A 15,844-nucleotide genomic window follows, 5' to 3' on the forward strand; every position below is an offset into this window, starting at 1 on the left:
TCTCCTGATTATATTCTCTTGCAAAACTTTCTACCAGTTTCAAAGTCTTCATTATTTTACAGTTCTTCTAATCCAGATGCAGAAAATTCCTCAGACTGACTATCTCCAAATTAAAACAGGGCAAGGGCAGCCATTATATCTATTTGCCCATGGGGATTTATACTTCATTACTCAGTATAGACTGCACGCAAATCATGAGGAGCTAAAGTAAACCCCTACATCCACTTTTTCTGTATTTACTGACTTCTCTTTTTTCAAACTCCTGATTAAGTATCAGAAGGTCGTCACCTCTTCATTGCTTCATAGGAGAGAGACAAATTAGAATCCCACCTACTATATTTATAGCAGCTCCACTTAACATTTTAGCTACTTAGGATTAGGTGCTCAGCTCAATGGCATCTTGTCAGACTTCTAAGTTATTTCTATCTTATAAAAGTTCTGCTCAAACTTTTTTCTTATATAGGAAACAAAAGCTTTGCTTTCGTAATTACTATTTGCTACATGCTTCTGTATTTTAAGCTTCAAAACCTGTTAGTTACAGACTCAAAACTTCAGGTTTTTGCATCTTTAAGGTTTTTTGATTAAGTTTGTGTTTTGGTTTGGGTATTTTTAACCAAGTAATTAATTGGTGTCAGCCAATTTAAAAAGAAGAATGATTCATCTACCTGTTTTATAGATGGTCCTGCCAAGATTCGAAGCAAGATATTAGTGTGGGAACTTTGAAAATCAGGATACCTAATTAGGCATGAAAATGAGATTTGGGTACTGTATGTCATGCATTTCAGTTCTGAAATCCTGGAAAGAAAACTCACTGGTATATCATCAAGTTAACTTCATATCAGGGTTCTCCTTCATGAGAATATTATTAAGATTAAGATCTTCAGAAATATTTCTTTGAGATGCATAAATGAGAGCAGTGGAAAAAAAAACCCACAGAGTTTTACCTTTTTGATTAGACCCATGTGAGCTGCTCTCACTTCAAAATTTTAGGATATTATTACCCAGAATTCTGCCTTAGCCTATCAAGTAAAGTCTCAAGTGATATATCTCTACATTGAAAGGATACACATGCAGTGGGTGTTGAAATTTATTGCTATTTCTTCATCTACCCACACCATTTGAAATGCTTATAAACACAAAAAGCTATTTTGGATCCTTTAATATTTCTCCTCAGACACGGTAGAATTATAAGAAATATACAGACACAGATAGTCAGCACAGTAGGTTTGGGTCTGCTTGCATGTTGGCTGATGACCTAATTGTTGAAGTTTTCCCCCAAAGGTAATGGAAGCACTACCTTATCCCCAAGGGAAATGTCATTTGCTCTGCTGGTTTTTTTCACTTCCTTACCTTCCAACCATACTTGCTCAAATAAAGAAATACCCCAAATCTGGAAAGGGGAAAAAAGCCCACAAACCTATCTGCCAGCTCCCTAAGAGGAATTTTCTTCTTCTTCTCTTACCTTCTTTTTAGTACTGGAAACAGTGGAAGTGCAGCCTATAGCTGTAGCCAAGGTCACAATCATGGGAGCAGAATTACAAGCCCCCAGTGTCATTTCCCCCCAAGACACATAATGAAACATTCATTTCAGGTGCCTACACCTAGTTCTCTTTTCCTATGCTAACAAGAAGTGGGATGTTAACAGAACAGTGAAGTAGCTTTATCCTCCTTTCCAACACTTAGTGTTCATAATTAAATAGTTGTGGGAGGACAGGGACAATAGACAATATCTGTGACATGTTGCACTTCAACCTTTAAGGATTTACCCTTTCTGAACACACATGCATTGCCAGAAAAACTCCAATGAGCTAATCCACATCAACTAAGAAAATGTGTGTGATTATCTAATTAACAGATTGATGGATCATTTTGGATAATTTTCTTCTAAAGCATCACCCAGATCATCACAAAGTACATACTATTACAAAACCAGTTTAACTTCATATACAGGACATATAACTCTAAATATTAACGAGATGCATACAGCATTATTAACAGAGATTAACAGCACTAACAGCAGGTCCAAACCCTGTATTTTTAGCAATCTGCTGAACTGCACACAACACAGCATGTGTTTTTACACAGCTGCACAGCTACACTGGTTTGGAAGCTGTGGCTCTGCAAGTACCTGCTATTCAGGTGTTTATAGGACTTGTATATTTTTTTAAAAAACCTTAAAAGTTGTCAAGTAAAGGAATAGCTATAAAATATTGATTAAATATACTGGTAAATAGGTTTCCAGCATCATGCAGTAATGGCTACTCTTTGTAAAGGGATGGTTACCAGAGGGCCTAAATGCTACAGGAAGATATAATTTGTTTTGACAAAAATGAAATGCTTTGAAAGAACAAGAAGGAAGCGTAATCCGAGCCACACAAGTTCCTACAAGATAATTCTGTACAGCAGTGTACATCCTCAGGCTTAAATATCAGATTCTACATACAGAGGACAATGAAAATTGTGTTTGGGTGTACATAAATTCTACAGTCTGGAGGCCTTTGCCTTTGACAGTGTGCAAAAATTAATGTGATCTTTCAATACAGAGATCAAACCAATCATAAGTGAAGCCCCCGTTTGCCTTTGAACAATAAAATAAAGGGTACTCATACCTTCTTTGCCATGGTGATATTTGAAATCAAGCTTATACTGTTTTCCACCTAATATAGTGTTTCCTGCCTCCAACTTTTTAAGTTATTTATACTCACAGAATAAGGTATTGCATACAAGATAAAAACACATGTACCAGTTCTTACTTAATGTTCTTCATGAAAAGAATCTAAGGAATTTTATAAAAGCTAGAGCTATACCTACTTACAGAGGGAAGATGGAGACAGGGCAGTTAACTTTCCTATGGAGCCTCAGCCCATTGGTTGTGTATCTAAGAATGCAAACCAAGTGTCCCAAAGTCCTCTTGGGACTGTTTTTGTCTCATAACTCTGAAAATTATGGCCAAACTATAGAAATCATAACTTCAAATTATCACAGAAAAGAGCCACGTTCTTAACATTGGGGAGCAGTTTAAGATGATTCTTTCTTTTCATGGCCAACTTGGAATAGTTGGGCTTATGTTACAGGCTATGTCTCTAAGCTTTCTTCCTTAGGTATAGTAGACATAAATAATGATATTTTCTCAGATGAAAGTGCATACACTAGTGCCAGCCTTACTCCAGTTACTAGGACAACAAGGAGAACACACTCACAAAATGCACGAGCCAGATAAAATCAGCTCCTGTTTATACATGAGTTGTGATCAGCATTGGCAAAGAATTTAAAAACAGATGACTGGCACTGGCTATTAAACAGACAGCATTAATTTTACTCTTTTTTCTCCCATATGCACTACATTTCACTTGCATCTTTTTGATTTCACTTCCTAGCAGAAAATTGTTCTAGCTTAAGTGTGGAAGTTATTATCATTCCTTCCTTCAGATTCAATCATCTAAATAAATGAAACTTCAACAGTGTTTAGCATCAAGCAGCTTCCAGTCTCCAAGGCTAATAGAACCGCTAGGATTAAAAGGGGTAAGAACAAGCTTAAGTATCTGGAATAAGGTAGGCAAAATATCATGTCATTTTTATGTGAAGCAATTAGACAGTGAAAAAATAATATCATTGAACTAATCAAGGCTAAGTTATAGCATCATATCAAAGCTTTATTAAGCTAATCTTAGGAAAACAATTCTCAGAAGTTCATTCACTCTATCAACAACACTTTAGTCACAGCAGTTGCAGTTCTGTTGTAAACAACTTGCTAATTGTATTTCTCAGTCTGTATGGCGAGAGACATGCTAATGGATTTAAGCATGTCATTACAACAGAAGAGTCCCTCACAAGTAACAAGCTCACAAATGAGCTGCTCTCTCCAGCTAAATCATAGTTGCCCCATGCACACACCCACAGCCACTTTGCTTCTTCCTGAGCTTGCAAGGGAGAGGAGCAAAATTCATTGTAGTACAAACAAAGCAGTAGAGAAGTGTTCCATCATCTGCAAGATCAAGAGCTTGCATAATGGAAACAGTGCTTTAATTTGACAGCATACAAGAAATCATACATTCATTATGATTTCTACAAGTGCCCTTGTAAATCACCAGTCTATAATTACCAATTCATTGTATACCCCAATTTTGGCATAACTCTCAACATATGACAAGACTTAATCCTGATTTAGATGTTAGTGTAGAAAGTTACAACAACAACATCTTCCAGACATATCTGGGCTTAATAAATTTCCCAAATTCACAATATTTATATTGTATTTGCATATGTTTAATTTTAAAAGTAATATGCTATGGGAGCACAGTGAGCATTTCATTTATATCCAAAGTAATTCTTAAATGCTCTTCATAAAAACATCAGATCCTTCAAGTGCTTTCAGTAAATTATATATGTATAATTATCTGATTTATTTTTGAAATTGTTATTAACAGTTATTAACTAGCATGTCTACAATTCATATTCCATGAAATTAATAAGGCTAGTAATAAAATACTCGGTTAATCAAAACCAAAAGTTCGTCCTTGTATTTTCATAAAACCATATTAAATCTAAACTGGAACACCTTTGTATTAAGAATGCTATGAAACGCTGCTGCCATCTATACAACTTAGTATTGAAGAAATTTGGCATCTGTTTCACTTTCATTTTGCAGTAATATTTTAGGCAGCAGCTTTAGGAACCTCGCTGCTGGGATAATAATGCAGTTTATTGAATTTTCTTATTATTTTTTTTCTTTTGGTGTATCTTTTCTCAAAGGAATACCTTTTTCTTCTGCTATGGTTCTCTAGTAAAAGTTAATTTAGTAAATTTAATGAGACAAGGCATTTTTGAACACTATGGTAAACATCCAAGAGACTGTTTTAAATAGTAAACAGAAAAATTCTGCTTAAGCATATGAAAAAACTCCTAGGAAGACTCATTTCCACTAACTTACTATGTAACTTACTGAATACATCATAGATATATTCTGTATATTCTATAATTTTACATTTGTCTCAGGTAAAAATTATTCTCTCCAAAATAAAAACCTAACTCTCCTGCCCAACCAACCTAGGAGCAGCTAATCTTCATTTAAAAAAGTCACTAAAGAAATATACTACAATCAGGTTTTCTGTCAGCAGAAATCTTAGTTATACAAATATTTCCTTTTTATGGTGAATATATTTATATTTGGTGAATATTTTTAATTCCACAAAGTCAAAAACATCACTGCAAGCATAGCATAATTCCCCAGTATCCAGTTCAGTGACATTCAAGACTAAGAAGCAGTCTGTAGGCCCAAGGTTTTTTCAGTTTTTTTCACTCATGAAAATGGCAGAAGCCAGAAAAACCCAGAAACCACAATTCTAAATTATACTGACACAATGGTGAAACCAGAATTTTACAGTCACCAAGTCACTGTGCTTCTGCTGTTCTTATAAAGCTACACCCACTACTACCTCTCATTACCCAGTCTCATTCAAACCCTTTTCTTCAGTAGTCTGTACCACCTCATATGGTCAGCCTTCAGTCGAAGGGTATATGCCAAACGGGAACTGGCAGTCACCTTCCCAAGGCACAGCATAACAGCACCACAGCCCTCACAGTTCCTTTCAGGAGAGGAAATGAAAACTTGAAAACAGAAAGGAAAGCCTTACAAACACACTGGAAAGGAGATATGATCAAATAAAATGCAATTGGAAAAAAAAAAAAGGAAATTAGCAAACTTAGTGACTACAGTCAAATGGACCGGGATGAAATGAGGTGCAGTGAAAAGGACTAAAACATGCCAAAACTAAACTTACAGGTGTTGCAAAATTGGGGGGGGGGGGGAAACCAAACATTAATACAGAACAATTAAGGGGAAGATATGAATGAAATGGCATGGATACTTAAGAAAAAATAAAAATATCTTCACCGAAGGGAAAACCATCAATAGGCATAGGACAACATGAAGCACAGGGATATGGATCAAAGCTTCCCAAATTGATCCTCATCGAAATGGCAAGATTTCATTTCCTTTCCTGTAATGACCTCAAATTGCCTCCTGTGTACACATATTGTGCTCAGAGCTCTCCTCAGAAAGAAGGCAGAACTTGGCCCTTGCAACTCTAAGGGGAATTAACAGGTAGATAAGCTTCCAAGTTCTTTTAGTAATATAAATAAAGACTTGGGAGTTGCAAAATTTAAAATTTGAGTCATAGGTCTTACAGGGATTCACTGCATTAAGTATTTGACAAACACTTCATTTAATCATGGTGAATAACATGCTCCACACATTCTGCACAAGCTCCCAGAGACATTTTTCAAATGTTCAAGGCTGTAACTACTACACTAGAGCTAGAGATTACCTTTCCACTCTTTCTTCTTGACCTCTGTACCATGCTCACACATTCTGTGCTCTGGTGAGAGCTAGAAATTACACCAGCTCCAGTTATACTCAGATTTTCTTTCCACCTCAGAAACTACACACTCAGCAGCACGAAGTCCTATATTTTACTGCTTGCAGCTGCAGTAATACTGAACAAACATTTCAATTATTTGACTACTCCAGAGCAATACCTGAAGACTGCTATACCAATGATGTGAATTTTGTTTTTAATTTATATTCAACTGATATACTGGAAACTAATTTTCAGGGAAAACAAATAGAACAATTTCATATTTAATAATATTTACTTCTCACTTTAAATTCATAACCATTTTTAGATGGATCCCTAATAAAAATTTATTATATTTCATTATTTTTACTTTTATTTACTTGTTTCCATTAAAACAACATGGAAATGGTCAGTTGCAATGTTTAAGCCGAAGCATATTAATGAGCAGGACAGGGAAAGTGAGGAAGAATGTTTAACACACATGATAAATTCCATTGGTTTTAAGGACTTGAAGAAGAGGAACCAGCCCCTTCATGCTTCAAGAAAATAATTAAAACTGTCCAAAAAAGAAGAACAGGTAAAAAGTGAGGGAGGAGAAAATTACCTAAGAAGAGAAACATGAAAACGAGGAAGGAGAGCAAGTACCCAGAACAGTAATGAAAATCTCACCTGGTGACTGAGAGAGAATTGCAAAGATTAAATAGAGGTGAAACAGAAAAACAGGCCTTAATCAGTTCAGTTCATTGTGAGCTCCAAGACTTTTTTTTTTTTTTTTACCTTCCCCTTGCAAGGTCTTTTATTTTCTCCAACTTTTAAGGTTTCCTGCACTGTTCTTTATTTCAAAAAAACCAATCCACATAATTAATTATTGCTACTCTCTTCTGACATATTTCCAAGTAGTCATCTTTTTTTTTCTTTTTTTTTTTTCCCCAAAAGTGAGCTTGCCAAAACCTCTGGGAACACAGTTTCTTTGGCTTTCCCCTAGAACAAGATAATTTCTGCCCCTAGAATTAACTCACACCTCTCATCTACTGAGTCTTGAAGAAAATGTGAAGGTGTGGCTCACTCCAAACACTAGATCCATTTTGCTGAGTATTACATGGACAAATATGTTATTCATTTCCTTGTTGGTAAGCCCTGCCTCTCACCTTGGGGGAGAGATGGCAGGAAAGCACGTCCAAAGGACATTCAAAGGGATAAGCAGGTTGAAACATTTCTCCTGTTTTCTCTAGACTCTCTCACAGCTTTCTCTAAAAGCTTAATTAAAACCAGAATCTAGTTCAGCAAACAATTAAGCACTTTCATCACATTATATGCCAGGTATGAATATTTCATAGAACAAAAGGCTTTGAGTATTTATTCACACCCTATTGTTCCTAACAATTTGGGCACATGCACACCGAAACATAATCCTGTAAACTCAATCTGTTTTCTGTTGTACTGAAGATTAACTGTATTCCATTTTAATCACAGCAAGAAAATAGACACAAAATTAAGAGCCTGTAAAAAAGACAGGCCCAAAATATTATTTTATTCTTTTAACTGTATAACTGCTTTAAAATATGTATCATCAGGAGACTGAATCCTACTCTAGGTACCATCTTCAACACCTCTAACCAGCCAGATAAGATTCTTTATGGATAATTTTTCTTATCTTTACAGTGGAACTGCATTCCCCAGCACCCTCAAAGAGCACTCCAGATACAGAGATAAAGTATGTACTTAGTACAATTCCAATAAAATAAAATATCTACCACAGCCCAAATAAAAAAAAGAGAAAGTAAAGGCATGCCACTGTGAAGCACATAGACTAATTCAGCACCTCTATTTTTATGATCCTCTATTTTATATTCCTTTTGTGGGTGTGGGTGTGTGTGAGAAAACTTTGTTTTAGCAATGGTTTATTACAATAATAGTTATAAGCAGAAAAATATTGCATTAGCTATGAAAAATGAGTTTACTGTCAGTTGGATAGTTAGGATTCCATGTAAGCCCTTGGACAGAGCAACAGTACAGGATTTTTGAACAACGCTTTGCAGGATTTTGCAAGTTGTAACTTGCAGGAAAAGACACTTAGAGTTCCACTAAGGCTACCTGATTACTCTGGGGGACATAAGGGCTATAAAGCATCTTCCTGTGCATGCCAGCTACAAATAGATACTAGAGCAAGTGATGAGCTGAGCGATTTCAGCACAAGGATGAAAAAAAGGAACTAGACCAGATCCAATCTGAAAAGTAAATCATTAACACAACACTTTTGCTAGGTGAGTGCTTCATCCTGTGACTAGCTGAATTCTGATTCCTAAAATCAACACAGCAGAACAGAGGGTGTTGGGCTAATGACTCTATTTACTTACATTATAATCACACTTATTCAATGCATGGTTAATGACTAAGCACAGTATATCTATAAAGCCCAAGGACACAAGGTACCAAGGTTCTGCTTCATTGTTACTTTGGAGCCTAATGTACTTCATATCAGTTTGATTGGATGGATTCTCACAAATCTCCAAAACAGAAGAAGATTTAACCAAAACAATTGTATTTGCTCTTGCTTTAAGTCTAAGAAAGCTACTATTCCATCTCAACCGAACTTCAAGACTTGTAGCAAAATGTATTGTGGAGATTATGTGAGTATAATTATTTGTTCTCTGAAATCTTCCAAAATTTTCATTCCTCTTGAGTTTTTGTTGTTACATGTTGGCATCCATTCCCCTTCACAGGTCGAAATTAATCTTAGGTGAAAATAATTTATCTGTGATTTGGGTCTAATCCTGGTGTGACATATATATATCAAGTGTCTGAAACAAAAACTAAAATAAAAAGAATTATCAGTTCCTGTCTCATAATTCTGGACCTTTCAAGAAAAAGCAACGCAAGCCTCCTTGTGAGGTTCTTTAGGTGGGTTTGCACTAAGCTGCTAAATAAGAAGCTAAATTACATACTATCACCCATCTGTATTCGAGATAAAAATGTGAATTTTGGGGGGGTTATAATCTGACAAGACCATCTGTAGCTGCAAAAACTAACTAAATAGCTTTGTCATTTCTAAAAACTTGTTTTGTACATAGCATGAAAAATATTTTAAAGTAAAAAAATGCTACCTCTACAAGATCCACAACCCAGAAAGAGTTATCAGTGATTGTTCCCCATCTAAAAGCTGTACAATATATTAAATAGCTTCACTAGTGTTCTTTGAGGAAAAAAGGTTATAATGAAAGTCTAAATTTCCATTCTGAAAATTGTTGGAGTTACTAATTCATGACAAAACATGAATTTTTTCTCTGTACCTGGCATACTGATCATCATGTTCTCTAAGGATTTTCTTTCAATTATTACTGATATGAATAGTGATTTGTTCCTTTCAAAGGCTTTTTACATGTACATACCCAACAAACTTACAAACCAACATGGAATTTTCTAAAGGATATTTTTCCCTTTCTTATTTTAATATAAAGTATAATTGACTAATTATTTCAATCTTTTCAGTAAATTATTTCTTCTGATAAAATTATATACATAAAGCATATATTTGCTTTTCTAAAGTGATTGCTATTAAATCAGGATTAGCAATATGCTTGGTTTTCTGCAACTTAGGATCTTGCATCCTTTACTAAACAGTTAGGAACTTAAAAGAAATTTTCTTCTTAGTTTCTTTTCTTTTTCCTCTTTTAGTTAGTGATTTTGTAATCTACTCCTGATAATTTAAGGATGACAGAAAGAATACTATATCTTTAAAAGGTAGTAGATCAGATTCTGTTGGAGAAGACAAGAAATACACTTTCGTCTCCTGATTTACTGCAACCAATTATATTTAAATAATTAACACTGCATCTGAATTTTTTTTTTAAACTAATGGCAGTACCTTATAAAGTAACTTATAGAAGAAATATTTTAAAGTCATTGCTATTGCCAATTCTTATATTTGCAATAACAATGCAATATTTTGATAGCATTATAAAGAAAAACCTAATAGATAAGACAATTTTTAACTGTGGCAGATGTTTACAATGGCATGAGGCTTAATATAATGTAACTATTACATATTAGCCTAATGAACTACTTGAGCAGAGGGACACAAGTTTCTAATTCTGGTACACTGAATTACATTAAAATATCCCAGAATAAATGGTTTTAATATCAACTCTTTATTCCCTCTTCTTCTAAACATAAAAAGGCACACTGATACACCCTTTGTTTTTTTTCATCATCACAGAAACAAAAGAGCAGAGAAGCAGCTGTAGACAATGGGAAGCATATCAGTCCCAGAAAAGACAAAAACCTGACTCCAGGCTTTCTCTGATAAGTATTGGGATTAATTCCCAGGTTAGGTAAATTTTTACTGTTTATTCCAATTTCTATGTGTTATTGAATGGAAAGGGAGAAAAACTAGGTAATGTTCTGAGCTAGATCACTGGATCCTAGGAACAGACTTCCCTACTGCAGCATCCAGACAGAATGAGGACATGTAAGGCAGAGCTGCATGTAAACATTCTCCCCTGAATGCTGCTGGTATTTAAAGAGTAACTTGGTCATGGGGCAGTGGCTGTTTTCTTTGAAGAGACTCAGCAACAAAATAGCAGAAAAATCACTCTAGTAAACCCCAATCAAGAAAACAGGGCTTATACAGGACTGAGCAGTGAGACCATAGCATTAATTTCTTCTCTACTCAAACACTATTCTAGATTGCAAAAAAGTCCTAGAAGTACACTTTGGACTTAGCTACTTTTCAAGGAATTCCAGAACTTTGAATAAACCATTAATTCAGAAGCATAAGAAAAATTAAAAAAAAAATTTAAAAAAAATCAGAAGTATCACTTTCAAAATGTGTTTTGTTCTTTAAGAAGATCTTTATATTTTATGCTACCCATATCAGTAATGACACACATTATCTGTGAACAATCAGATAGGATGGAGTCCTTCAAGATCAACAATGATTAAATACAAACTATTAACAGCAGCAGCCCTGCCAGATACAGCAATTCAATGCATCATCCTTATCAGAGATTACATACAAAAAATACTCTATAATAAATACCACAGGTAAAACTACCAGAAATTAGGCAAGATGACATCTATGACCTCTCTGAAATACATATACAGAGAGAGATAGATGGCTTTGGTGAATGAATTTTCTGTGTTTAGAAGTATCCCTTCCACTACTATATCATATTATTGAAATGAAACAAACTCACAGCAAAACAAAATACTCATGAATTTTTTATTTAATAAAGCTGTGCTCAACTTAAATATCTTTGCAAAAGTATAGCTAGCTCATAGCATGTGGTTAGCTAATGAAGAAAACATTTTATTTTAGTGCACATTCCCTATGGGAAATATTCAGACTAAGGAGTCTGACTTCAATTGTTTGTTATCAGCAGAATGACTTACTGAACAAATATTATTAGAAGGCTGTTCAATACTTCAGAATGCTTTTCTATCACAAGTCTGAATTGCCTGAAGTTTGCACATCATAATTTGATAAAAGCAGCCTCACCTTTCACTGATACTTTTGTTGAACTGCTTATGACTTTGGTCAGAAAAAGCTGTTACTTTCCCACTTTTGCACAGAAGAAAGGTAAATTCCAAGTATTATTTTCCAGAACCACTATAAGTTCTTCAGACCCTTTCCAATCTTTTTTGTTGTTTTGATTCATTCCACCAACACCACACAAACCTGTTCTGTCTGCTCAGCTTATTTTGGAATCTGTTTCTTACAGAAGAGTTAAAACAACATGTGCAAAACCAGAGAAAGGTATAGAGTGCCCATCTGGGCCACCTCTGTGGAAACAGATCCACAGTTTTGAACATGAGGGTATCCTGAGATCAGAGAGAGGATTAAATACTTATGTTAAAATCACTGAATCACCCTTGGAGATTTACTTGCCTTATAAAGTGCTATGACACTTTGTGAGAAAAAAAGCAAAATATTTTTTATTTTTTCCTCCTGAAAAACAGATATCCCCTTCACTAGGATGCTGCAAAGGAAAGACAGCAAGAAAACCATTTTTCCATGTTCACATACAGCAGTTTGTCTAAACTAACCCATGAAAAGGCTAAATTGCTCTTGGAAAGTACTTTGCTCTAATGCTTTTTGAAGACATTTCCTTTGTAATACAGAAAAGTCTGTCATGTTGAATCCTAATCTTGCAATGAAAGCTCCAGCAAAATGATTAACAGGTTGCGAGGGATGCTACAATCTAGATATCAAAATTAAATTGTACAATTCTTCACATCCTTTCAGTAATTTCCCCCATTTCCAGAACAGACATTTCCCCCGTTTTCTTCCAAAAATTTGGCTCTATTTGTGTATCTTCAATCCACCTGGTCCTAGCTGTAACTTTGAACTGGATAATGAATTTGAATCATCTTGGTAGAGGAACGCAATCTCTTATGAAGTTTTGTGGAAACACTCTTCAGTGGGGGTGAGGGAACTAAATGCTATTACCAGTTAAAAAAATACAGCAGTTGAAACTCAATAGTCATTTATTCCATTGGCCTAGCATTAGCCAAATAATACATCCAGACTTTGGACTCAGTCATGGGACTGAGTCATACTTTACTTAGCCAGTGATTGTCTCAGAAATGACCCAATGGCTTTTTCCTAGATGGAACAAGGTGAGGAAATGAACTGCAAGTACCTAGTGAAACAGAGACAAAAGAATCAGGAAAAAAAACCCAGTCATTTTTATCTGCAGTGTTCACAGAACAAGTTGACACCCAGAGCATGATGCAAGTTCCTTTTTCACTCAATCCCACATTGCTGAGACTAATGGGTGTTTGATGAAGTTTACTTATTTTAAAATTTTTATTTGAAAAATTCCTGTTAATTTCTTTATTAGAAAATAAATATAGAATTTTTAGATTGAATAGAGAGTTGGTAGTCCACCTACCCCACTCTTTGCTCATTAAGGCTAGGAACCAAAAGCTCCGTGAAATCAATAGAAATACTTTCATTTATACTATCTGTGAAATTAAGATAAAGCTCTCATAATAAGAATATTAAAGAGTGCAAAAATGTCCCTGCTCTTCTCAACTTAAAAAAAGATTTCTGTTACGTTGTCTCAATTTGTTTTACTTGCATGGAGGGGTTGAAGAACATTTTATTTAGAGAAGTTATATTCAGTGAACATAAATTTCTTCTGACATCACCAAGACAACCACAATGCAATTTTCACTTCTGTAGATTTAACTTTGCCATGAAGAGCAATTTCTGCTCATCCCTGTAGTGAGCTATCTTAAGGCATGCAGAAGAAATCATGAGATCACACTGGTAATTTTCCTATGCTTTCCAGAGCTTAAGGAAGCAAGAGATGTTGCAGAAGTAAAACAGAACTGGCCATATACTCAAAATTGGTCATCCTGATGTCAGAGTCCAGTACTCTCTCACTAGGTTCTTTCAGTATCTGTCAACCTCAGTTATTTTCTTCTGTCTGTATTAGTCTGTGATTCTATTAACATTAGTTCTTTTTATTATTCACAAATTTCTTAGGAAGAATAAGAAAAAATACATTAAATAAAGTAACACTGAGAATGAGCTGACAATAATTAAATCAGTTATAAAGCAATTAGAAAAATTGCATTTTGTTCTGCACGTCAATCTCAAAACTATCTCACTTGGCAGTGAGGTAATATCACTGCTTTAATAAATCACCAGGTTTGTAAGCAACCTATGGATCTCATTCATCATTTTCTCATTAGTCCTTTCAAATTAGAAATACCATGAGGAATAAATATTGAAGACTATCAGGGATACCATGGATTAACTTTGAAATATAAATTTTTTTTTTTTTAATGGGTTGGTGAAGGGATTTACATTTTAAGGTAAATCTTCACCATTTTTTTCCTATTCAGTCCAAACATACTAGGGGCGACTTCCTCCAATATGGTCTGTCTTCCTATGGTCAAATGCAAGTTTAAGTTCTGTTTCATAAATCAAAAACTACACATCCTGCTCCCCACGAAGCAAAGAAAATTTAAAGTTATGATTATTGGTTTGCAGCAGAATTAGGTATGTCATGTTAAAAATGTTAGACACCTCAAAGTCTGCTTTTTCCTTTTGTAGACACAAGGAACTATTCTTCCTGCTCCAAATTTTAACCCTGTAATGGATGCCCAGTTGCTAGGAGGAGCTCTACAGGGAATTAGTGAGTATCTTGACTGATTCTAATGCAAATTTCCTCTTTTTCAGAAAGCTCTCATAAAGCATTAGGCAAAATATGAACTCATAAAATTGTTGCCACCTATCTGCAGAGTCTTCAAGGAATCACAATAAGACACACTGATGATGTCCAAATAGATTGTTTGCATTTACAGGAACTAAGACTTGATCAAGATTAATCTAAAATCCATACCAATATTTACAGTAATGAACACTTCATTGAGAAAACAAGAAAAACAGAATTCTGTGTTGCATCACTAGAGTGAGAGCTAAAAAATGAAAGGATTTTAGTTGTAACTTCAACTAAGTGCTACCAAGGTCTGCTAAGTCTATTATTCAATCACAAGAAATAAAAACAGATGGAGTAGAAAGTTTAAAGAATTCATTACCTTCTCAGTTTTTGCTTTCAGTGTTCCAAAAACCTTCTGTTCACAAAAGGATTTTTCTTGGTTCAGATTTTTTCTTTTCCTATTGAACATTGTTGGTATTGCTGAGGGTCAAAATATTGATTTTTTTTTTAAATCTGAAATGTTTACCTCACTTTAAAGCTGTTCTCTGTATGAGAGCTTTTATACCCCTTGGGCTTTTCATAAGGCTTTACAGCACCAAATCCTGCAGGCTGCTTTCAATTTCTTTAATGAAAATGTGAGGACTCAGATTTAATGTCAAGTGAATCACAATAAGCATTATTCATCAAGGCAAATCTAAACTATCTTTATGACCAAACTGGCTACAGATGAAAAGTTTTAAACATCTCCCTACACTTCAAAGAGTACTTCTAAGTTAATACTTATGAAATATTTTAATGTTGCTAATATATGAAAATATAGAGATTATATTCTTCATTTAATACTCTAAGTACAAGTACATCAACCTTAATTTTAACTTTCCTATCAAAGCACATGGAACAAAGTTGTAACTTAAAGGACAATTGAAAAAAATAAATAGCTCATCTTCAGAGAAGGTAAAGTCACCCTATCCCTCACAGACACTGACCCATAATCCTGCACACAGCATTCATTCTTATGAGGATGTTCAGTCATGCTCTGCTGACACTACACAACTTTTATATTTATGTTTTATAACATTTCCTATATCTGGACCCTTCTCAGCTTTTACTATAAAGACTATGTAAGCTGTAAAGATTCATAGTGATAACTATTTTCTGAAAGTAGAAAGAAATAATTATGTACAGTATCCTGACCCTTAGGATGCAAAAATAATTTTAAAATTCCAAAACAGTTTTCTGAATATGCTAATAATATTTTTTTAAGCAATAAGTTCTACCTATCAAGCAAATCATCATAGGTAACCTTCAATAAAATGC

At 34.6% G+C, this 15,844-nt stretch overlaps 1 protein-coding gene across 1 annotated transcript in view; it reads left to right on the forward strand.

Moving 5' to 3' along the window:
• The window catches only part of ANXA10 (annexin A10), a 127,168-nt gene that overhangs the window by 96,329 nt on the left and 14,995 nt on the right, over positions 1-15,844 (forward strand). Inside the window, exon 2 of the mRNA XM_059845666.1 lies at positions 14,422-14,503. Within this exon, the coding sequence (XP_059701649.1) occupies positions 14,422-14,503 (82 nt within the window). The remainder of the gene's footprint in view (positions 1-14,421; positions 14,504-15,844) is intronic.

This window comes from Haemorhous mexicanus, chromosome 4, assembly GCF_027477595.1.
Source record: "Haemorhous mexicanus isolate bHaeMex1 chromosome 4, bHaeMex1.pri, whole genome shotgun sequence".
NCBI lineage: Eukaryota > Metazoa > Chordata > Aves > Passeriformes > Fringillidae > Haemorhous > Haemorhous mexicanus.